Source organism: Triturus cristatus, chromosome 2_1, assembly GCF_964204655.1.
Source record: "Triturus cristatus chromosome 2_1, aTriCri1.1, whole genome shotgun sequence".
NCBI classification, from domain to species: domain Eukaryota; kingdom Metazoa; phylum Chordata; class Amphibia; order Caudata; family Salamandridae; genus Triturus; species Triturus cristatus.
The window spans coordinates 930,039,204-930,063,689 of NC_140581.1; the positions used below are offsets into that span (position 1 = coordinate 930,039,204).

The 24,486-nt window shown below is 48.9% G+C and overlaps 1 protein-coding gene across 3 annotated transcripts in view; it reads right to left on the reverse strand.

Annotated features, from left to right (window-relative positions):
• VPS13A (vacuolar protein sorting 13 homolog A) overlaps window positions 1-24,486 on the reverse strand; it is a 2,314,464-nt gene that overhangs the window by 1,700,491 nt on the left and 589,487 nt on the right. For all 3 annotated transcript variants that reach the window (XM_085633365.1, XM_085633382.1, XM_085633374.1), the window contains exons 26-27: window positions 18,053-18,209; window positions 15,790-15,869 (exon numbers count right to left, since the gene is read on the reverse strand). In XM_085633365.1, the coding sequence (XP_085489491.1) occupies window positions 15,790-15,869; window positions 18,053-18,209 (237 nt within the window). The remainder of the gene's footprint in view (window positions 1-15,789; window positions 15,870-18,052; window positions 18,210-24,486) is intronic.

Sequence of the window (24,486 nt, forward strand, 5' to 3'; positions counted from 1 at the left end):
TCTACAAACCACGAATGGAAGAAGTAAGAGGCAGAAAAGCATAGGAAAATGTCCCTGACCAGTTCATCCATAGTGCATTGCACATGGACTGTGGTGTCGGTACCTGGAGACGAAGCTTGGGCATTAAACATTTTCAGCAGTGGCGAAGAGGTCTATGTTGGAAACCTCCCGCCTCCCCCACCTTTTCTCCTTTCATGAAGTACTGGAGGAGGACTTGCAGGCGGAGTTACCACTTGTGGACTTGTTGCTGCATACTGCTGAGGAGTTCGGCAAAGTCACTGCCCACTCCCAGAAATTACTCCACCAGCAGATGAAATCTTTGGTAGAGCGCCCACCACCAAATGGTCTCAGCTAACACCAACAGCAGGGGAAAATGAGTGCCGCCTTGCACTTGTAGATAGTAAATGGCAGTATTTTGGTCTGTATAAATGAGGACATCCTTGCCCTTAATGCGACAATGGAAGGCTTTCAATGTTAGATGAATGGCCGACCGTTCTAGGTGATTGATGTGGCAACCCTGGTGACAGGGTGCCAGATGACCTTGGCCGGTGAGGTCCTGTAAATTACCCCCCGCCAATCAGGGAAACATCATGTAATGGTGAGCTGCGGAATGGGATCGAGAAAGGACCATTGCTGCAATAGGTTGTTGGTGTTACTCTACTGCAGAGAGCGACAAGTGGGGCTCAGGACCAACACTAGATTTTCCCAGTGCTCCTCGGCTTTGACTATTGCTGCGCTAAGCATTCTTGCAACAGCCACATATGTAAACTGGTGTGCAGGACTACGGCAATGCAGGAGGAGCAATGGGCTGGGTTAGATGATGTCGACCACTGAGTTTTAGAGTGCCCCAGATAGGGTTGAATCAGAAAGGCTTGTAAATGGGACTTGGTCGAGTCGATGGTAAACTACAGGTCGTGTAAGAGGTTTATAGTGGCCTGAGTGTGTGCGAGGCACTGCTGGCGAGCTGTGCTCCTGATCAGCCAGTCGTTCAGGCACAGGAACATGTAGGTGCCATTGCCCCGCAGGTGCGCAGCTACCACTGCTAAACACTTTGTAAACACTCTGGGGACGATAGCGACACCTAGCTGCAGCACCTTGAACTGATATTTGCCGATTATCATCAACTGAAAGTAGCAACAGTAAGTTAGGTGAATTGGAATGTGGAAGTATGCGTCGGAGGTTGAGGGCAGTCATGAAGTTTCCTAGTTGCAGCACTGGTATGACATCCTGTAGAGTGGCTATGTGGAAATGTTCAGAGAGGATGAGGTCTAGGACAGGCCTAAGGAATCTGTCCTTCTTGGGAATGAGGAAGTAGAAGGAGTACACCCCTATGCCTTGTAGGTGTGATGGCACTGGCTCTAGGGCATGCTTGAATAGGACAGAGTCTTCCTCTTCTGGAAATAGGGGTTGACGTTGTGGGGAGAGGATGTGTAGGCAGGGTGGAATATTTGGAGGAGTGGAAGTGAGCTCCAAACAGTAACCATTGTGTATGATGTCTAGCACCCACCGGTCTGAGGTGATTTGCTATCATGTGGTGTGGAACTCGTAGATTCCATCCCGGACAGGTGTTGTATGATTGTGTAGGAGAGGTAAGGCACTGCTAGGCGGGGGCAGCTCCCTTGGGGGAACGACCCTTATTTCTTCCTTTGCAGCTATTTGCCTCTGCAGGTAACGCACAAGTTACTTACCTTCGGTAGCGATATAGCTGTAAGAAACATTAGTTAGTTATAGATTCCTTACCTTAGAATTACCCCCAGGCGTCAGACTGGATCCGGCAAGTTTTTCTGTCAGCAGTACCTATGCGCGTTGCAAGGTGGCGTCGGTCGGCTCTGCGCCCGTCGTCAGCATCATGGTTGACGGGATGACGTCGCCGCCACAGCGCACTGACGTCAGTTCTGTACATGACTTTCCGCACCGGAAACGCAGAGCCATGCAAGACACTGACCATTGGTGCACAAAACTAGGGCACTGAAGGAATGTCCTTAACCCTAGAAATTAGTTTGCAGAACGGGGAGAATGGGTGGGGCGGTAAGGAATCTATAACTAACTAATGTTTCTTACAGATATATCTTTACCGAAGGCAAGTAACTTGTGCATCTGAAAGAAACACGTTAGTTATAGATTCCTTACCTTAGAATAGATACCCCAGCAATACCAACCCCGGTGGTGGGCCTGCAAACCACGATCACACCAGAAAATCCCGGAGAACAGAATGGCCAAAGAAGCCGTCTCTCCGGACTTGGCTGTCCAGGCAGTAGTGTTTGGTGAACGTGTGCAGCGATGCTCGAGTGGCTGTCTGACAGATGTCATTCAGAGGCACTCCCTTCCCAAGGCAGTAGTGGCTGCCGTCGCCCTGGTGGAGTGAGTGCGTAGTCAGACTGGAGGCTCCTTTTTAGCTAGAGAGTAACACGCCTTAATACAGAACACGACCCATCGAGAAATGGTGCGTTTGTGTATGGGCCGACCCTTCTTTGCATCCATGTAACCAACAAAAAGTTGATCATCAACCCGGAACGGTCTTGAGCGATCCAGATAGGAGAGCGCACGTTTTGGGTCAAAACGGTGGAGCCTCTCTTCCTCCTTTGATGGATGCGGAGGCGGAAAGAGGGTGGGCAAAGAAATGGTCTCCCCAATCTGAAAGGCAGTGACCACCTTAGGAAGGAAGGATGGACGGGTCCCGAGTACCACCTTGTCCGGATGAACAGATAGGAAAGGAGGTTTTGAAGAAAGAGCCTGGAACTCACTCAATCTTCTAGCAGAAGTGGTAGCTACCAGGAAAGCAGTCTTAAGAGTCAGAAGGCGTAAAGGACAGTTATGCAGTGGCTCAAAGGGAGCACACATGAGATAGGTTAGCACAAGGTTCAAGTCCCACTGAGGAATAACAATGGGGATTGGAGGAAAAAGATGCGTTAAGCCTTTTAGGAAACGTTTAACTACCGGGGACTTGAAAAGAGATGGTTGATCTGGCAACCGAAGGAAGGCAGAGACGGCTGAAAGATAGCCCTTGATAGTGCCCAGAGCAGAGCCCCGCTGGGCCAAAGAGATAAGAAACAAGAGTATTTCAGAAAGAGGGGCAGAAAGGGGATCCACAGCCATTGCTGTCCACCATGCCACAAATTTGTTCCACCTACAGGCGTGTACCGTCTTAGTGAAGGGACGCCTGGCTGCCAAGATTATATCACAGACTTCTGGAGGCAGGTCGAAAGACGTCAACTGCCACGCAAGGAGGTGGAGACTAGACAGGTTCAGGTGGAGAACGGTCCCCTGCTGCTGCGACAGAAGATCCTCCCGAAGAGGCAGTCTGATTGGAGGACCGATGGCCATGTAGAGCAGCTCGGGATACCAGACTCTTCGTGTCCAATCCGGAGCCACAAGAATGACTTGGGCCCGGTCGCGCCTGATCTTCTTCAGCATTCTGGACAGAAGTGGTATAGGTGGAAAGGCGTACAACAGACCGCAACTCCACTCGCGACGAAAAGCGCCGCCGAGTGAGTGACGCCTTGGAAATCCCAAAGCGCAGAATTGCTGTCATTGTGCGTTCTCTTCGGTGGTAAATAGATCTAACCAAGGCTCTCCCCACTGTTGAAAGAGACCTTGCACCACCTCCGAGTGAAGACGCCATTCGTGATCCATCATGCAGCTGCGGCTGAGTTCGTCCGCCCTAGAGTTCATAGAACCGGCCAGGTGTTGAACCATCAAGGAAATTACCTGATGTTCCACCCATGTCCAGAGGCGGAGGGCCTCCTGACATAGGGTCCACGACCCCACCACGCCCTGTTTGTTGCAATACCACATGGCGGTGGTGTTGTTCGTGAACACCTGCACTACTCTTCCCCGGACAGAGGGAAGGAATGCCTTCAGTGCAAGATGAATCGCCCGGAGCTCCAGAATGTTCATGTGAAGCCCAGACTCTGCCGAAGACCAGAGGCCTCTGATCTCTGCCTCTCCCATGTGGCCGCCCCATCCCAAAAGGGATGCGTCCGTCACCACAGTGTGGTCGGTTAGGGAAGGGAGAGGGATCTGGTTCGTAAGCCACCACTGCAGTTGTTGAGCAATGCCCACCGAGATCTGGTAGCAATCGGACAGATTCCACTGATGCTGCGCCCACTGGAACTTCAGGTCCCACTGAAGAGCCCACATATGCCTCCTGGCATGATCGACCAGCAAGATGCAGGAGGCCATGAGGCCCAGCAGCCTCAGGGTCAGTCTGACCGAAACCCGGGATAGAGGCTGAAAGATCGGAATCATAGCCCGAATATCCCAGACTCGCTGTTCGGAAGGACAGACCCGAAACCGTGTCGTGTCCAGAACCGCTCCGATGAAGAGGAGCTTCTGAGAGGGAATCAGGTGCGACTTCGGCACATTGATGGAGAACCCCAGTTAATGCAGGAGGTTGGCCATAGTCTGGAGGTGGGAGACGACTGCCTGGGGCGAGCCCGCATTCAACAGCCAGTCGTCAAGATAGGGGAAGACTGAAACCCCTGATCTGCGCAGATGAGCTGCGACCACTGCCATCACTTTTGGACGTGGATGTGAAAATAAGTGTCCTGCAAGTCCAACACTACCATCCAGTCTTGCGGGTCGAGGGCAGACAAGACCTGAGCAAGCGTCAACATTTTGAACTTCTCCCTACTGAGGAAGCGATTGACGTCCCTGAAGTCCAAGCTAGGACGCAAGCCCTTGTCCTTCTTGGGAACCAGAAAGTAGTAATAACAACCACGACCTTCTTCTGGGACAGGAACGCGCTCGATGGCTCCTGTGGCCAAGAGACCCGTATCTTCCTGCTGGAGAAGGGTAGTCTCGAAGGGGATGGTGTAGCCCCTTCGGACTATTTGCAAAACCAACCTGTCCGATGTGATGGTGCGCCAGTGGGGGAGGTGAGGGCAAATCCTGTTGCCCACTGGTGTTTGATGTGTCTGAAAAGTCGGACTAGGAGGGTGTGGAGGCTGCTGCAGAGGGACGGGGGGGGGGGGGGGGGGAGTGCACTGCCCTGGCCTGCTCCGACACTCAGGCAGCACTTGCGTCACTGTATCCCACACTGAGTGTGAATAACGGCCCAAGAGACAGGCGTTGTTTATGGACCGCAGTCCTAAGCAGGCGGAAGAGAAAATTTTCTTGCCAAGGTGGTCCAGCTTCTTGGATTCCCTTTCCAATGTAGCGGTAGGGAAGGTGCTTTTGGAGGTAGAAGCTTGAACTACCAAGCTCTCAGGGGTGGGGTGTTGGGAAAGGAAAGTGGGGTCACCTGGAGCCGGACGATGGCGTCGGGCGATCATCCTTTCCACGGGAGTGTAGGAGAGTAGGGTCTGCTTTCTATGTTCACCCCCACTTTTTGCTTTTGCTTTACTGGTTTTCGACTTAGATGTGGCTGTGGGCCTGCTAACCAGACCCACAGCCCTGCTGTTCTCTCTCTAAATTGATACTATGTACTTTAGGTGCATAACCCATTTGGATAGGATCACCTTATTGGCTCCTGTACAGTGTACCTTGGGTACCCAGGGCATAGGTGTATCCTAGGCCTACCAGGGGCTGCAGCATGTATTGTGCCACCCCTGGCCTGGCCTTCCATTATGACACAACTTGAGCAAAAGGGTGTAGTAGGGTTAACCCTGGGAACTGAGGAGGATTCTGGCCTAGTCAGAATACCTACTCAGGCTGTTCTGATCTGTGATGGGGACTTAGCTTTGTCCTCTACTGTAGGCCCCAGTAACCTGGGCAAGTACAGACAGACTCCTTTTATCAACCAAAGAATGGCTCAGGCCTACAGGGACACTGGGGCTAGTGTCACAATGGTGACACCTGCCTTTGTGCACCCTGGACAGATCATACTAGGTGAGAATTACCTAGTGACCAACGCTAGCAATGCCACTACCTCCCATAGTGTGGCCATTGTTAACTTCTCCTGGGGAGGGGTAACTGGCCTCAAGAAAGTTGTTGTTAGTTCAGACCTTCCTGTAGAGTGTTTACTGGGCAATGATCTTGAAACTTCAGTTTGGTCTGAAGTGGAGTATAGGACCCATGCAGAAATGCTGGGGATAGATGCACATGTCCTTGCTGTGACCAGGTCACAGGCCAAAAAGTGCACCACTGAACAAGTGCTGGGTCCTGAAACTATGGACCAGTCACAACCCAAGAGAAAGAGCAGTAGGGTTAAGGCTGTGCCTTCCCCCCTGCCTCAGGTGGTGGATCAGCCCTCCCAGGAGGATGATTCTGAGAGCCCTGAAGGAACTGTCCTAGAAGAACTTGAACCTGATCAGGTTGAGTTTCTTGGGACAGGGGGACCTTCAAGGGCAGATCTGAGGCAGGTTCAATTAGACTGCCCCTCTCTTGAACCCCTCAGACAGCTGGCTGCTGCTGAGGCTGCAGGGAATGCTCAAGGTACCCATAGAGTGTATTGGGATGAAGGGCTACTGTACTCAGAGGCTAGAGACCCCAAGCCTGGTGCATCCAGGAGGTTGGTCATACCACTGAAGTTCAGAGGCTTCCTTCTTACCTTGGCCCATGATATTCCCCTTGCAGGACATCTAGGCCAGAACAAGACTTGTGACAGGCTTGTCCCTCACTTTCACTGGCCCCATATGTCAGAAGATACTAAGGAGTTTTGTCGCTCCTGTGTCACCTGCCAAGCCAGTGGCAAATCAGGTGGCACCACAAAGGCCCCCCTCATACCACTACCTGTGGTGGGGGTTCCCTTTGAAAGAGTGGGCATAGATATTGTAGGACCAATGGACCCACAAACAGCATCTGGGCACAGATTCATACTGGTGATAGTGGACCATGCCACCAGGTATCCAGAAGCTATTCCCCTGAGGACCACAACAGCTCCTGTTGTGGCAAGGGCCCTGCTTGGAGTATTCTCCAGAGTGGGCTTTCCAAAGGAGGTCATTTCTGACAGAGGTGCCAACTTCATGTCAGGATACTGCAATGTGGAAGGAGTGTGGTGTGAACTACAAGTTCACCACACCCTATCACCCACAGTGCAATGGGCTTGTTGAGAGATTCAACAAGACCCTAAAGGGAATGATAAAAGGTTTACCAGACAAGCTTAGGCGAAGATGGGACATCCTTTTACCCTGCCTTCTGTTTGCTTACAGAGAGGTCCCACAAAAGGGGGTTGGCTACAGCCCTTTTGAGCTTTTGTTTGGGCATCCTGTAAGAGGACCCCTATGTTTGGTGAGGGAAGGATGGGAGAGGCCTCTCAGACAACCCAAACTTGATATAGTGGATTATGTACTTGGCCTCCGCTCCAGGATGGCAAAGTATATGAGGAAGGCTTCTAAAAACCTTGAGGCAAGCCAAGAACTCCAAAAAGCTTGGCATGACCAAAATGCTGTGCTGACTGTTTACCAGCCAGGGCAGAAAGTGTGGGTGTTGGAGCCAGTGGCCCCAGCAGCACTCCAAGACAAATGGTCTGGACCCCACACTATTGTTGAGAAAAAGGGAGAAGTCACCTACTTGGTGGACCTTGGGAATCCCAGAAGCCCCCACAGGGTGCTTCATGTCAAAAGATTGAAGGCATATGTTGACAGGGCAGACATGGGCTTACTCATGGCTACAGATGAGGGGCAGGAGGAAGAGAGTGACCCTCTCCCAGACCTGTTGACTCAGAACCCTGATGATGGCTCAGTTGATGGTGTGGTCTTTTCTGACAGCCTCACTGTCCATCAGCAACAGGACTGCAGACAGGTTCTGCAGTCCTACAGACATATGTTCTCTCTGACCCCAAGTCAGACAAACTGGTGCACCCATGAGGTGGACACTGGTGACAGTCTGCCTGTGAAGAGTAAAATCTACAGGCAACCTGACCATGTCAGGGACTGCATAAAAGTTGAGGTACAAAAGATGTTGGAGCTGGGAGTCATTGAACCTTCAGAGAGCCCTTGGGCTAGTCCTGTAGTCCTTGTGCCAAAGCCTCACACCCAAGATGGTAAGAGAGAGATGAGGTTTTGCGTGGATTACAGAGGTCTCAATGCTGTCACTAGGACAGATGCCCACCCAATACCTAGGGCAGATGAGCTCATTGACAGACTGGCAGCTGCTAAGTTTTTGAGCACATTTGACCTAACAGCAGGCTACTGGCAAATCAGACTAGCTGAGAATGCAAAGGCCAAAACTGCTTTCTCGACCCCAGGAGGACATTATCAATTTGTGGTAATGCCCTTTGGTTTGAAGAATGCACCTGCCACTTTCCAAAGGTTGGTGAATCAAGTCCTTACTGGGTTGGATGATTATTGTGCAGCTTATCTTGATGATATTGCTGTCTTTAGCTCCACCTGGGAGGATCACCTGGTCCACCTGAGGAATGTTTTAGAGGCCCTGCAAAAGGCAGGCCTCACTATCAAGGCCACTAAGTGCCAGATAGGGCAGAGCAAGGTTGTATACCTGGGCCACCTAGTTGGTGGGGGTCAGGTTCAACCACTGGAGAGCAAGATCCAGACCATAAAGGACTGGACTCCTCCAACTACCCAGACTCAGGTCAGAGCTTTCTTGGGCCTGACTGGGAACTACAGAAAGTTTGTTAAGAACTATGGGTCCATTGTGACACCACTTAATGACTTGACCTCCAAGAAAATGCCAAAGAAAGTTCAGTGGACAGTAAGCTGTCAAAAAGCATTTGATGACCTGAAGCAGGCCATGTGCAGTGCACCTATTCTGAAAAGTCCAGACTACTCCAAAGAGTTCATTGTCCAGACAGATGCTGCTGAGTTAGGTGTGGGAGCTGTTCTTTCACAACTGAATGTAGATGGTCAAGACCAGCCCATTGCTTTTATAAGTAGAAGGCTGACCCCTAGAGAGAAACGTTGGTCAGCTATTGAGAGGGAGGCCTTTGCTGTGGTTTGGGCCCTGAAGAAGCTGAGGCCATACTTGTTTGGCACCCACTTCAAGATTCAGACAGACCATAAGCCCCTCTTGTGGCTAAATCAGATGAAGGGTGAAAATCCCAAACTTCTTAGGTGGTCCATTTCCTTACAGGGGATGGACTTCACATTGGAACATAGACCTGGGACTGACCATGCCAATGCAGATGGACTTTCCAGATATTTCCACTTAGAACATGAAGACTCAACTGGTCAAGGTTAGTTTAATGTCCCTAAGTTCAGGGGGGGTTGTGTAGGAGAGTAGGGTCTGCTTTCTATGTTCACCCCAACTTTTTGCTTTTGCTTTACTGGTTTTCGACTTAGATGTGGCTGTGGGCCTGCTAACCAGACCCACAGCCCTGCTGTTCTCTCTCTAAATTGATACTATGTACTTTAGGTGCATAACCCAGTTGGATAGGATCACCTTATTAGCCCCTGTACAGTGTACCTTAGGTACCCAGGGCATAGGTGTATCCTAGGCCTACCAGGGGCTGCAGAATGTATTGTGCCACCCCTGGCCTGGCCTTCCATTATGACACAACTGGCTGATCACTCAGCTGGGGCAAGGTTGTGTAATCACTGCTTGCTTAGGTGTAGTATTCCTATACCTAACTTACATATAGACACAGGTGTACCTATCAGTCACTCCTATGGCAGGCCTCAACAAACCTGGAGGCAGAGTGCTTGGTAACATTTGAGATGGTGCTCTAGCATGAGCTGAGCCTGTCTGCAGCTTGCGGAACCATGTCCTTACAGCTGTTCTATGATATAGCCTACCATATACTCTTAAAGTGCCTTATAATCTTAAACGGTTATGGTAACTATGGTTTGGCTTTATCAAAACATGTCGTGTAAAGTGTCTAACACTTTGGAATAATACCCCCATCCCATTTCTGGGGATGAGGATATTATCCCTCCCTTCTAGAGGGAGAAGACATGTTGTAACCTACTTACCCGGTTAAAGTTAACCAGAGCCTCAGCATCACAAAATGGATGCTGCTGCCACAGACACGAGTCTGACCTCCTGCTGCTGGGAGTGATCCCGGCAAGGGAGGCTTGGACAATAGGTTTCCTGCCTTGGGAGGTGCGAGCGCCACCCCAGACAGGCCTTAGTGTATTGGGGCAGGGAGGGATGAAAAGAATGAGACATGCCTGGGGCACACAAGGTGTCCCGTGCATAGTCCAGTTCAAACCGGTGCTGGGGCACTCCAGTCCCAGTCCTGGCGCGAAACTGGACAAAGGGAAGGGGGTGTAACCACCCCCCTCCCAGGTCCCACCCATAAGGCGTGACCTAGCAGGTAACCCAGCCCCCCAGATTAGTATAAGAGTGGTAGCTGGGCCCCAGGAGATTAGATTATCCTGAACCTGCAACTTGAACAGAAACTCTGGACCTTCGACATTCGACGAAAGAAGAAGACTGAAGAATCTCCCTTGTGGCCAAGGAGTGGCTACCCTGTGCAAACAGGCACCATCAAGAGACTACCCTTTGCTTTACTAAAGTTCTACGAGGGACCGACTGCAGAGCCCGACCAGAGCCTTGACTTCCAGACTTCTCCGACCCTGATCCACATCCACGGCCGAGCTGAGATCCGCGGACGCGACGAGAGACGTGGGACCGGCTACCTGGGAAAAGTGGCGAGTATCTTCCAGCGCAGCTTCTGAGGTACCCTCGAAGTTGTGCACCGGGGATTGAGAAGCCCCAACCCCAAGCACCATCTGCACCGAAGATCAGCCCCCCACACTCCACGAGTCCTGCGTGGAGCCCCTCTGCATTTTCCTGCTTGCCGCGCCTGTCCGGTTGCTTGCCCGTTGGCTAGTGGCCTTTGTGACGACGCATCCAGAAATCTTCACTGCTGGTTTGGCTCCTCCAGACTGGCTCCCGCTTCCTTGCAAAAGGGAAGCACCCCAGACCTTCCTGGTCTGCACCAGAAGCAAGTCCTCCGTTCTTCGTGGGTTCCGCTTGCCAAGGCTTGGTGAGTCCTAGTCCAACTTCGACGCCGCCGACAGCAAGAGCCTTCGTGGGACAGCTCGCCTCCTGGTCCTGGTCGTCCTCGACGTTCCCTGGTCCTCGTGGCTGCAACGACAAGCTTCACCTTCACCTGCAATCTTCACAACATCGCCTGGTTCCTTCCTGGTTCCACGTGGTCACTGGCTAGTGACCTTGACTCTGTCCCTTCTGCTTGCAGGTCTCCTCTGTTCTTGATCCCAGCCTTGGGATCCACCGGACACTCTTCACTGACTGCCTGTCAGCAACTTTCCTTCAGGCATCCATAGAAGTCCACGACGAAACCCAACGCAAGTTCACACCTATGCACCCGCAGCCCGTGGGCTAGGTAACTTGGGTACTTCGGTGCTCACAAGAGTAGTGACTATCCTAGGGTCTAGTTTCCGAGTCTCGACTTTCTAGCTATACCAGAAGTGTCCTAAAACTGCTTATTTCTAACTGCTAGTGATTCTATTGACTTTTACGCAGTACGCGTGAGTGTTTCCACTCTGCACCTGAATCCCGTGGGCCTCCCACTTCCTAACTATTGCTAGTGTAGTGTAGCCCCAGCGATTCCCTAGGCCTAGGCCTATCCTATTTCCGTGACAGTGGTCCTTATACCACTTCTTTAGTATATGGTTTGCGTGGCCCCTAGGGCCTAACTGTATTACTTACCTGTGTGACTTAATGTATGCTTGAATAAGACTGTGTTGTACTTACCTCTAATCTCATAAAGAGTGCTGAGGGTTTGACTAGAATAAATACACTTTATTTTATATATATATATATCTGTTGTGGTGTCCTTTCATTTGGTATTCAAGGGATTATATATGGTATCACAGCTGGCTTCACATGCCATTCAGAGTTTAGCCTAAGACTGCTCTTGTCCATGCTACCACTAGGATAGCTGGTCTATAAGGTTGACTTTACAACCAATCACCATAAGGGTTGTTTGGACTGATATAAGGTGTACACTTGAACTAGTGACATCATACATCAGGCCAACTTCTCACAGGGAGCCCTAGTGTTGGGCCTGGACCACGTGCCCAAAAGGACGTCCTTAAGGGCCTCATTAAATGTCAGCAGGGGCTCTAAAGAGCTTGCAGCCGGTTGAAACACCTCTGTCACGAGGTTAGTCCTGACAGCCACAGTAGGAAGGTCGAGGTTGAGAGCCTCGTCCACCCTACGCAACACCACTGCGTATGATGCTCCCTCCTACGTAGCCACGGTAGGAGGAGACAACATGCCAAGGTCAGGAGAGGTGTCAAGACCACTGACATCCCCCAGTTCCTCTCTCCAGTCCTGCTCAGTAACAAACTGGTCAGTCCTCCTCATCGTCCTCTGGATGCCACTTTTGTTGAAAAGGGACGCAGGAGTGAACAGGGGTACAAAAATCCCACTCGGCGCTGGATATGGCGTCGGACGACGCCGGTCCGGCTCCGTGTCCACGTCTGGATAGAGGCCGGGGTCGACACCGGCCAGGGAGCTGACTGGCGCCGAACGCAGTAGTGGTGCCGTAAGGAGCGGTGCAACAAGTCAACCGGCGCCAATCTGGATCCAGGACTGGATACAAGGGGGGCCTGTGACACCGGGGCCGGAGCTGCCGGCAGCGAAGACCTAGGCCCCCCAACCGAGTCCGCAGGGCCCAAATGCGCGCCGGCGGGGTGGGTCTGCCCAAAGATGGCATGCATCGCCTCATAGAACGTACGAAGCTGGGCGGGGGTCACTCCAGGTCCCGGAGAGGGAGGGAAGCTTGAAGTTGACCCTTCCGGCTCCGCACATGGAGCCGCAGGAGTGGCACCACCTGCATGCCTCGTCGGATCAGCCAACCGACAAGGAGATCTCTAAGAGCAACAATGCTTCTTCAACTTCTTCTTATGCTTTGACTTACCCGATCCCGCATGCGAAGACTTCGATGATTTCGAACCAGATTGGTGGTGGCTTTGCGACCGATCCCTCGGCCTCCCTCTCGACTGGGACCTCGAACAGCGTGGAGCCGACAGTCGGCGTTCAAGCAGCTTTCGGGACCGCTCCCGCAAAGCCTTCGGCGCCAGCGACCGACAGTCGGAGCACGACTTGGGGTCGTGGTCGCGCTCCAGGCAAAAGAGGCACACGCAGTGTGGATCAGTCACCGACATCATTTGGTGACCGGAACCGCAGGCCTTGAAACCAGGCATCCCTCGTGCACCTGTTCGAAGTCGGAGACTCGAAACAAGAAGTCGACAAAAGTCGAGAAAAACGTAGTCAAAAAATGACTGAGGTACCGCTCTACCCGGATCTGCACTGGCTGGTGTGGAAAAAGAAAGAACTGACGTCAGCGTGTGAGGGCGGCCTTTAAGTAGCTGTCACAATGTCATCCCGGCTACCACGACACCGACGACTGACGCGAAGCCGACCGAAGCCACCTTCCGACGCGCAGAGGTACTGCAGACGAAAAAACTTTCCGGTTCAAGTCTGACTCCTGGGGGTAATTCTAAGATAAGGAATCTATAACTAACGTGTTTCTTTCAGATATGCAAGTAACCCGTGCAGGGTGGTTGAGGCTGCTGGCATTAGAAAGAGGTGGAAGCCTCAGGGGATGTGCCTTAAGAGAAGCCTCAGTAGGCGGACCGACGACTGGACCCACAAGGGGAGGGCGTTTGGAGGGCACCCAGCCCTGTATATTGGCCCTTTTACAGGAGATATGGACTACCAAGGAGTTGGAGGGGGGGGTTGTGCTGTGATGTAGACCTGGTCTGACGGAAAGGCCTTATATGCTTTGTCTAGCCTAGGAGTGACCACCCGGATTTTATGGGTTCCTTGAAAATATCAGAAGCCGGTTTGAGCATCCCCTTCAGCACTGGGATGTACTGCATAGAACGTTGAGAAGACAAAAGGGTTTTCATTAGGAAATCCTTCTCAATAGCATCCTTATTTATTTCCACTTTGTGGAAAGAGGCCACCCTGCGGAGCTTGTGATAAGTAGTGGTGGTAGGGTGGCAGGGAGGGAGGGTGGTTTTGGGTTGAAGGTTGGGATCCATGTTCCCAGGAAGATCTAATCATAATCATCCCACAGATCATCCTGCAGGTGCAGGTCATAAGTGGGTCCCCTGGACTTTGCCCCACAAAGCCGGAGTGTGGCGACCCTGAGGAGGGAGGGGGGTCAGCAGGTAAAGGTGGTGGAGGGTGAGAGAAGAGGAGGAAAGGTGAGGTGGACGAGAAAGTGGTGGAGGGCTGGCTACATTGTCGTTTCTCCTATTGCTCTTTGGCTTGTGGCAGGTCGAGGGCTTCCTCAAAGCTGAGTTTGCGCTTTGGAGACAGCTTTGGTTGGTGTGGTGCCCTTGCAAGGTTGCGTCCATTGTGTGGGTAGATCAGGATATGATACTGAAGGCTGTCAAGTTCTTCCTGCAGCCGCTGAAGAACAGGTACGACAGAGCCAGCGGAGGAGGCAGGTCGCAAGGTGGAGTGCTTTGGTGCTAGTGTGTGTGTCATCAATGCTGAATGAGACTTTGATGCTGAAGGCCTCGGCTCCAAAGGGTGCTTCAAAGAAGCTGTGCCAAGAGGGCGGTAGGCGACAAGTGGCTCGGCTTCAGGATCATCTTCGGTGCCAAAGCTGGGTGTGGTGTCCGAAGTGTGTACTCGGTGCCGACCATGACTGAGGCAGTGGAAGACAGGAAGCTTGTTGGCAGGCTTCAAGGCTGGAGTACAGACCCCTTGGGAAGGGGGGTGCTCAGAGTGCGAACAGTGCCAGGCCAGCAGGAGAAGTGAGTCAATATTCATGGCCTGCTGGTTAGGAGGCAAGTACTCTGTCTCGAGGGTCGGAACCCAAGCTGGGTTCTAGTGAGAAGGTCTTCATCAGCGGCTGACTGCTCCGGCTGGGGCTTGCCCTCAAGGTCCTGGGCATCAAAGATGTCCAGTGTATCGTGGCCACTCCTCAAACATTTTGAGATGTCGAGATCGACAGTAGTGAAGGGTTTCTTCAAACCGAAGGAGCGACAGGAATTGAAGGAGGCCTCGTTGTGCCCCGGGGAGAGGCAAAGGTTGCAGAACTGGTGCAGATCAGTAGTCCTGGGGTATTTAGCACAACACTGAGCGCAATAGAGGAACAAAGCCCATTCGATCATAAGCGAGAAATGTTTGGTGTGGAGAAAATTAGGGAACGCCCCAAAAGGCAAGGCCAAAGCCATGACACTGTAGTCGTCCCAATCCTCAACGCCGGTTAGTAGATGAAAGTTAAGTCGATGCAGGGAAAAGGTAGATCGCCAAACAACATTAACGACAGAATGGAGAGGAACAAAGAAGACCAGAAGAAATCACTGCAAAGGCATTGATCTGGAGCTTGGTAATACATGTCTGAGCCAGACGGTGGAAAGAAAACAATCTAACATGGAGCCGATGCCCATAGGCATTACCAGCAACAGGTGCGGTCACTGTACTTCATGACTCGAAAAGACTTCTTCGAAGAAAAACAACTTTCACAATCCTAAAAGTTAGGAGTATGAACAGCATGTGCATCTACAGCCACACATGCCTCAAACATTTTGCTCCTGCCCTTAACAGCAGTAAATCTATGAGCATATTGATGATTGGGACACTACTTGTAAATTGTTAGTGAACACCCAGATGCATACAAAACTGTGGGTGTTCATCAATTTCTGTAGTTGGATTTAGAAAGAGCACTACAAATATTGTGCCACTGTGGCAGATTTGCACACAGTGAAATTCCACAGTGTAGATGGAATTTCCATCATAGCAAACTTCATTATCCATTGCAAATGCGACTCCTGGTCCCATGAATCAATAATGGCAGGATTCTGTTCTTGCAAATGTTTTAGCTAAGCTGCACATATATCAGTATGAATCTTGCCCATTACCATAATGCATATTAAATGATTTACTTTATCTGCTTTTAAATAAAAGAAGCCATGCTAAACATTAATAATAAAAGAGGAGAATTATTTTGGTTCTAACCTTTACATAGTCCAATGTCAGAAGATCATCCGTGCAGTTATCCAGTGTTGTAATGATATAAACTGGTTTCTTCTCATCATCTTAAAAGAGAACATATATCTTTTTTAAATAACACAGAGTGATGCTCTATTTGTTCTACTTACAATATAACCTTGTCAATACTAATGGAAGGTTGAAGCACATTTGGGATATGTCCACTAGGTTCTTAAGAAAATTATTCTTGAATCTACACTTCTCATTGGACTTAACTTTGGCTTGATCCTACACTCCAATTATTTTAGCAACTCCTGTGACAATATCAACCCAGACATTAAAATGCATTCCATGTGGTTCAGTATCTATCTCTTTGGGTATTGTAGGTAAAATAATTTAGTAACAAAGACTGTCAGTCAAACATAAAACACTCTCAATTTATTTCCAGTTGTCAGGACATGCCTGCTCATGGTTTACTAGCTTTTTGTCGTAGGCTGTACAGAACAAATTAACTGTCTGACATGGTTTCTAAACTGAAGCAACAAATTCTTCACCAACTATGAAAGGATAACATCTTTTTCTGGAGACTTTTTCATTGCAGATGCTTAAGTACTTGAATGACTCCCACACCAATAGCCTACCAATTTAAAAGAAAGAACCTGAGCAAAATTCCAGCCAGCACTAAAAGCTTTGCAATACTTAACACTGTGATCTGATCTCCATACAAGCATCAGAGTCCCAATTAAACTATTTGGCAAAAGTATTTTAAGAGATCATATTACTGTCCTTCAAATCTTCTCACAGTCATTAACTGCATCTCCATTGTGGCAACACAGCCATGTATGCACAGGAAACACAGAATAAGCGGGAAAAAAAAATAAACGTTTCTCAATTACTACCACTTGTAAGCTACAAAGCAGAGAAAGCTGCATAAAGTCTCCTCACAGATCGTTCTTAATCTGCAAGGCTAATATTTGTAAAATAAACTTAAGATCACAGTAGATACCTTTGACTATGTTTCATATGTTGTGCTGCCAGTTTAGTGTCATCAGGATTGCTACATGTTAAATTGCAAATGTTATTGAAAAACCTGAATTTTTATATTAAAAGCAATAAAATACTCACCTTCTCTGGTCTCCAGTAGGGAAATCAGAATGTTTTGGATACTTCAAAAGGAGGAGCTGTCACAGAAGCAAACAACAACTGACAGTGTGCTTCAAAGCTTTTGATTTTATGAACCTTAATAAACTGTAACAAAAAGTATGCTAGCTTCCCTGACCAAATATAATAGTCATGAGTCCTTTTAGGAACACCAGCTGAGAAATACTTAGGCAAACCGCACCCACATTTCACAAACACTTTAGTCTGGATTTGGATGTCGAATATTAGTACAGCATTGTCAGGTCAGTGCCCCAAAATAATTATTGTTGAATGCATGTTTTAGAGCCATGGATCCTTTCTCTAATACAATATTCTTTTTGTGCACTTAGGAGATACAATCCATGAAGGCAACATATTTTATTTTGTTGCTTCACAGATTTTCATATTCGCCTCTTTCTCCAATCATTTGTTTTACTGGAATGCACCTGGTACAATGTTTAACTAGGAATGTAGGGACCTGTGGTGATAATATACAATATGAGTAACTGAGTCAACATTACTTTTGATCTGTTAAGGAAAACTGGTTTGTATATACTGTGTAAAAAGAAAGGTTCCGTAAGCAGGTTTTATCCTTGATAAACACTTCTTTTCAGGAAACGTCCGATACGTAGCTCAGAAGATTCTGCTTTGTGTGCATTACACTTACATGAAAAGTTACATCATGAACTGCAAAAATTTACAGGTAAAAATGCTGGATTCAAATCTGATCTGTTATTGATGAAATCTCAAAACAAGCAGCTGCTGCAATACTAAATTCAATGTTGGACTAAAGCAACCCTCCCCATGAAGCCAAGATTTCAAGGCCGCTCTTTAGACATTCAGTGGTTTAAGATTCTGTGCTATTCATAGCTGTCAGAAAGAGAGTTTGGGAATTACATTTTTATTTCCTGATCAATACAGATCACTATACACCCAACATTAATGGCCTGTGAAGGTGAGATTCTAGAACGATTCTTGTCACATCTCTCTTAGATCAAAGACATTTGCTGCTCAGAGACACATGACTCATTCAGTGTTCTACTTCTACAAAAATGTTAGCCTTACTCTCGTGACTTGTGATGTAGCTGAATGCAACACTGTCTGTATATGTATTTGATTTAGAAATGGCCCATCATTCATTCATTCTTACCCATGAACTCTGGGCATTTTAAGCAGATTTCCCTCAAGAAAGAACTTGCTGCCATATCAAAAGTTCTAATGTTCAGTTCCGTCCCCAGTCCCAAAATATCCAGCTGAAGCACAGGCTTTTCAGTATCTTCAGACAGACGGCATAGCTGTAGCAACACCTAGAAAAAAAATTGCTTAGAAAGTTACTGCACTATTCCATGGAACACCTCAGTTAATTAGATAATTTTCACAATGTGGGATACAAAACTGAATGGCATTGAGTTTTTAAATAAAATCCACTTGCACATTTACCCAAAACAACAGTGTTCTGCAACTATAGACAGGATTTGTCAACACAGGCTGAAATGTCAGCTTAAAACTAATTTCACTAAATTCTGGTTGCTGTAAATGCCTGCACTGCGCTTGTTAGCTTCTGGTGGACATTTCTGAAGAGAGAAGCTCTGCTCATCAGAGTAGTATCAGGACATTGTATTCCACTTTGTAGTACTAATAAAACGCCAGGCCAAGGGGAAAGGGATCCATTATAAGTACATCTCTGAATAATATCAAGCATAAGGTGCACCAGACAAAGGAATAATGTTAAAAGACAATGGGATGCCATGAACTTATACAGCAGGGTTCAGCTAAAACGTTTTCAGGATGTCTAGGAACCCAAGTTCGATTTCTGTTTACAAACTATATTATGCATATTTTAGGATAATTTAGTCCTTGATATTTATCCAATACAGGGAAATCGTAGAAGGGTCAGGTGGGGGAGACGAGCCCCGCGTCAGGGGGAAGTGTTCAGCTCACTGACCACTTGTAGGTCCATATAAAAATTGTCTTCATTTGTGGGGAGAATTTGTCCTTACCGTCATCAACAAAAGCTAGTTGGTTCTGGTCAGGGTCGGATCCCAACAGCTGTTGGTGCACTGGAAGGTGGCTTCTAGGCAAGGGTGCAGTCTTAAGGTCAGAATGTAGGGGGGAAGGCACGTATAAACTGAGCTCAAGCATGGCTTCAGCTGTGGTCAAGACACATTTGGCACTGAGTCAAATAGAACTATGGGAATAAAGGTGTGAATGCTGGTGTCAATGTGACAGGAACAAGCATTTATGGTTGTAAGGGCATGGAGCTGGCTCCAACGTCAGAGCTGAAACCCGAAGTGGGTTTGTAGGAAAGTGGCTCTGTATAAACTGTTCCCAAATAGGTACAGTGTGTACAGAGTGCACAGTCCCCAGAGGTTTGGCAGAGGCTAAAGTTAGATATAACCTTACTCTCTAAAGTGGTAGCTTTGTCGAGCAGTAAGGCAGTATCAGAGGACAGTGTAAAGCATTTGTTGCACACACTCAGTCAGCAAATGGTCTCACACACTCGAGAACTTAACTCTAGGCCAATGGTTTTTGTATAAAAATAGGTAGTTGTTTTATTTTAGAACCAACAATAGGTATCAAAATATACTTTCTCAGATTGAGATGCTTCAGATAAATACTTTTCAATAGGCAATAGACTTTTGAATATAATAGTTACAGTGGTTGCAATAGGCAACACAATTTCAAACACAATAATACATTGAGCTCAATGGGAATTTCAAGTTAAATGCCATTAGTTACTTTAAGGATTACTTTTCGAACTCCAGGACTGGATCCTAGATTCAGTCCTAGGACAGTTCCTCGAAACAGGTGAGTAAATAAGTTTTAGTTTCTGTTGTGATTTTTAAGCAATATTTTGGTATTTAAAAAGTTGACACAGAAACTTTTTCTAATCGAATCACCAATGTTATCCTATGGGAGGAAATTCACTTCGCAGGTAAGTGCGGTTATTGTTACTTTTTCTAGTTCAGGGTTGGATCCTGGATCCAGCACTAGTGTACCACCTGAAAGCAATTGAGAGACTGCGTTTAAGTTATACAGGCAATTTTTAACGAATATTTGTAAGTTTGCAAAATCGACACTTAGCAGAAATTTCACAGAAAAACATTCAATGGCTTCCTATGGAAGAAAATTCAAGTTACAGGTAAAGTATGTTCTCGTTACTTTTGTAATCCAGTGCTGGGCTCCTAGGTTCAGCACTGGGACAGCTATCTAAAACAGGTAAGTAATTACGTTTTCACAGTTGGTGCAATTTTTAAAGAATATTTGTAGTTTGCAAAAATCGACACTTAGAAAAAATTTCACAGAAAAACAGCCAATGGTTTCCTATGGAGGAAAATTGAGTCAGCGGTAAGTATGGTTGTAATTACTTTTCAGGGTCAGTGCTGGCCACCAAGATCCAGCACTGGGATCTCTCCTGATAGCAGGTGAGTATTTTCGTTTTCGTTACTCGGTTGATTTTAGGTGAATATTTTAAAGTTTAGAAACTCCACACTTGGAAGAATTTTCAAGTGAAACCAATCAATGTTACCCTATGGAAGAAAAGTGAGTTATCGGCTATTGGGTAAGTACTCGACTGGCAGAGTTAAGGTTCTGGGCATAGACCCAGGGTCAGGTAAGTACAGTTGTTACACCCTCAGCGGTACTGGGGCAGCCGCGTGCAGAGTGAGTTAGGCCCAATGTTATCCTATGGGACGCAGGGGGCCTGTGGTTTGTGGCAGCTGGCTAGCAGGCCACGCGGCTGTGGGAGCTGGGCTCCTGGTCACTTGCTCAGGGCAAATGGGGAAGTAGGTTAGAGTAGAAGTTGCACTGGGAGGGCCACTCGGGCGGCTGGGTGCAGGGTGCTTTTGAGCCGTCGGGCGCGCAATGGAGAAGCTCAAGAACGAACAAAGGCTGCAAGCTCGGGGATGAAGATTCTTCAAGTGCAACCACCACTTCGAGAGTTAAGTTGGGTAGTTGGAGAATAGGTAGGCACCCAAGAGAGGGGCACAGGGGGCCGCATGGCGCCGGGTGCAGGGGTGCCTTTTGGCAACGGGAAATCTTACCCTCTGCTGGTCGTAGTTAGAGGGGTCCCTGGTTCTGAGGCTGCAGGTGTCGTCAGGAGCGTCGAGGTGGGTCCTTGGGTGCTAGATTCGGGGTCACAGTCGCCGGGGGGACGTCCTCGTGGTCTTGGTCCACTCCAGCACAGGCCAGGCTTGGCGGGTGCAGAGTGTGCAGGGTTCGCGGTTCCTGGCTGATGTCAGGGGTCAGTTACTTGCTTTGAGCAGTACTACTGCTCGTGGGAGTCCCAGTTACTCAGAGTCACAAGGTAGCCAGGTCCTCCGGGGTTTGTGAGGTTGCTGGCCACTGGAGATGCAGGGGTTTAGCAGGAGCAGGTTCGAGGGTCGACAGGCCGGTAGGGCTGGGGCCAAAGCAGTTGGTGTCTTCCTCTTGTTAGCAGCTGCACGGCGGGTCTTCTTGCTTCTTGATCTTCTTTGCTGTTTCAGAATCTGGATCTAAGGAAGGAAGGTTTAGGGTGCCCCTAAATACTAGATTTGGGGGCGTTACAGGTAGGTAAAGGACAGGGACCAATGGGTCCCTGCCCTGGGGTGGGTACACCCCCTATCCTGCCACTCTCCTGTGGGAGGGGGGCAGTGGCCTAGTCCTGATTGGGCAGGGCTTCCCCTCTTCAATATGGCGAGAGCCCGGAGATGTGCTTCACCTCGCCTCCCCCACCTGAGGGGTGGGGTTGGCAGAGGCTGGCACACCCCCTTTCCTTCCTTGGGGTTTCCAGCCAGTCTTCCCACCAGAGTGGGGGTCAGAACCGGTAGGGGCCAGTTGCTGAGTACAGCAAGTGGCCTGGAGGAGATCACAAAGGCGGAATGCCTTTGAAGCTTCCCCTGCCCATCCTGGGGAAGGAGACCTAGCACCTCACCCAGGATGTGCATTGTTGCAGGCCCAGGAGAGCGGATGGCTCTCTATCCAGGGGTCCAGCAACATGTCTGCTGTGTGGCTGCCTAGACAGCCCCTCAGACAAGACGTGGATTGTAGGTTAGGTTCAGGGGGCATCTCTAAGATGCCCTCTGTTGTACATTGTACATTAAATCCCACACTGGCATCAGTGCGCGTTTAATGTGCTGAGAAGTTTGATATCAAACTTCTCAGTCTTCAGTGCAGCCATCATGGTGCTGTGGAGTTCGTGTTGACGATCTACCAGCACCGTATACTCTTAAATGGCAGCACTGCACTTACAGTGCCCAGGAATGGACCTGGGTACTGTAGGGGCACAGGGCTCATGCACCTGTGCCCACACCACTGGCATAGGGCACCCAGCTAGAGGGGTGGCTGATGTAAGACAGGGCAGTGTGTGTTGTGGGCATGGCACACAGGGATGTGTACCCTGTCGACTCTCGGTTTGGTTCTGCACCCAGACACTCAACCTGCAGTGTGTGTGTGTGTGTGTGTGTGTGTGTGTGTGTGTGTGTGTGTGTAAGGGTAGAGGGCCCCTAAGGGTGGCACAATAAGTGCGGCTGCCCTTAGGGGCCTTCTCTTGTCACTGTGCCCTGGGTACCTATCGTACCATTTACCAGGGGCTAACCTGTGGCCAGAGATGCCAATTGGGTTTAGGTTGTCATGCAGTTTTAGGGAAGGAACACAGGCCCTGGGCACCTGATTGGCAGGAGCTCAGGGCACACTCAGTCAAAGTACATCAGCAATTCAGCAAAAAGTGGGGGGCATACCATTCAAGAAAGATGACACTTTCTCACAGGGTTAAGCAGGTACAGATTGCACCATGGCTGGTCCCCCTGCACTCCCTTCCCCCGCAGAACCCAGGAGTATCTATGGGCTTCAAGGGGGCGCTAGAGGGAAATAACAGGGTTCAGAAGAAGCAGACCATGACCTCCTAAAATCTGTTATGGCATCACTGATGGCATCGCTGATAGACACGGATATGCACGGTGCATCAGAATCAGCAGTGGAATTGGCTCCTCAGTAGGAAATTGGGAACAAAACCATGGGACCCCTTGATGTGGAGAAGTGTAGCTCACTGGTTAGAGGAGGCATACCCTGAAGCAGAGGTCAGACCCGGGACCAGGGTTCGATTCCCGACGCGGCAGGGTCTGGAGGCCAATTGTCCACGGACTCGATAATTCTCGCTTCGGTGCCTACTCTAAGCACGAGTTCACACTATGCAGCTCTGGGCAACAAGCTTGCTTAATCTCCACAACGGCCCCCCGCGGCGGGATGCCTGGCTTTCACCTTGGGGATGCCCAGTACGGGTTATCTCACAGGGAAAAACCAGGACGGGTTCCCAATGCAAGCGCCGAGATGCCCAAGGGTAATTTGAGCGCTATATAAGACCGCACATACATACATACATGTCCCTGCAACTTCTCAGATGGAGAGTGGCAAAGCTGGGATGAGGACCCCTTTGACTTGTGTTTCTTTCTGGATTTAGACTCAACCTAAGACTTAGATCGTGATGATGATTTGTCGCAGGACCAGTCAAGGATCAGGAACCAGTCCTTATCATTGACTTTGAATGGGAGCGTCCCTTAGGCAACATGCTTTGGTGCTCAGTGTCATACAGATTAGCTTTGCGGTCCCAGATTGAGTGCATCAGGGCACACTCCTCGCTTGACTTGGAGTCATTGTTCAACCCAAAACATCAGAAACACACTTAGCTGGGATTTGTCACAGACATTTGTTTGCAAAAGGTGAGTTATGCAGTAGAACCACTGTTATAATTATATAACTTCTGTAGATTCCTTTTCTTTGAAAGATTCCCAAAAATGTTTTCCTAATCAGTAAGAAGGTGTGAGGAATGTCCCCAGGCTTTCAGGCAAAAAGATTTGCAAGATTTGCTAAACGGGGGCTTCCTTTCTTGCATAAGAACCTAGGCAGTAATATTTATAAATATGGCTGATGTTAACGCAATGAGGAAAGCTGGTATCACAGTTAAAAGGCACAGTGGATATGAGTAAATTGTATTTTTAAAGGAAAACAAACAATGTTCGCACCAAGTTGTGAACTTGCATGGACACTGCAATTTCAGTGGAAACACTTTAGATAGCCCTATTTGGGTGTAAACAGAGATGATTGCTAAAGACAGAAAGTTTGTATCACAGCCAGATATCTTTTGTATGTGCTGACAATCCGCCAGTCCTGGGAAAGGTGAAGTGCACCGTTTTTTTGGAACGGGTCAGAAGAGGCATAAGCTGCTCGTCTAGCCATGCACAATAGCAAGGCTCTTAGAGGTCATGCATCCAAAAGAGGCCAGTGGCAAGATCAATACAGCTTCAGAGGCTTCTTTCTATTAAGGCTCAATCCGAACTCAATAACAACTCCTTCAGAACCTCCAGCTCATTCTCCAATGGATTCACCGACAAGTCTTCTCTCTTCTACCCAAGTAAAGGTAGGAGGGAAGTTAACACAGTTGGCTCACAAGTGGAACAAGATCACATTAGATGCACGGGTCCTACAGACAATCAGGGGCTTCTCCTAGGCAATGGTAGTGATCGAGACAAAAAGTTGATCGACCAGGAGATGCATGCCTTATAATTTAAGATAGATATTATGTGTTACAAGATCCACCTCAACATGTTC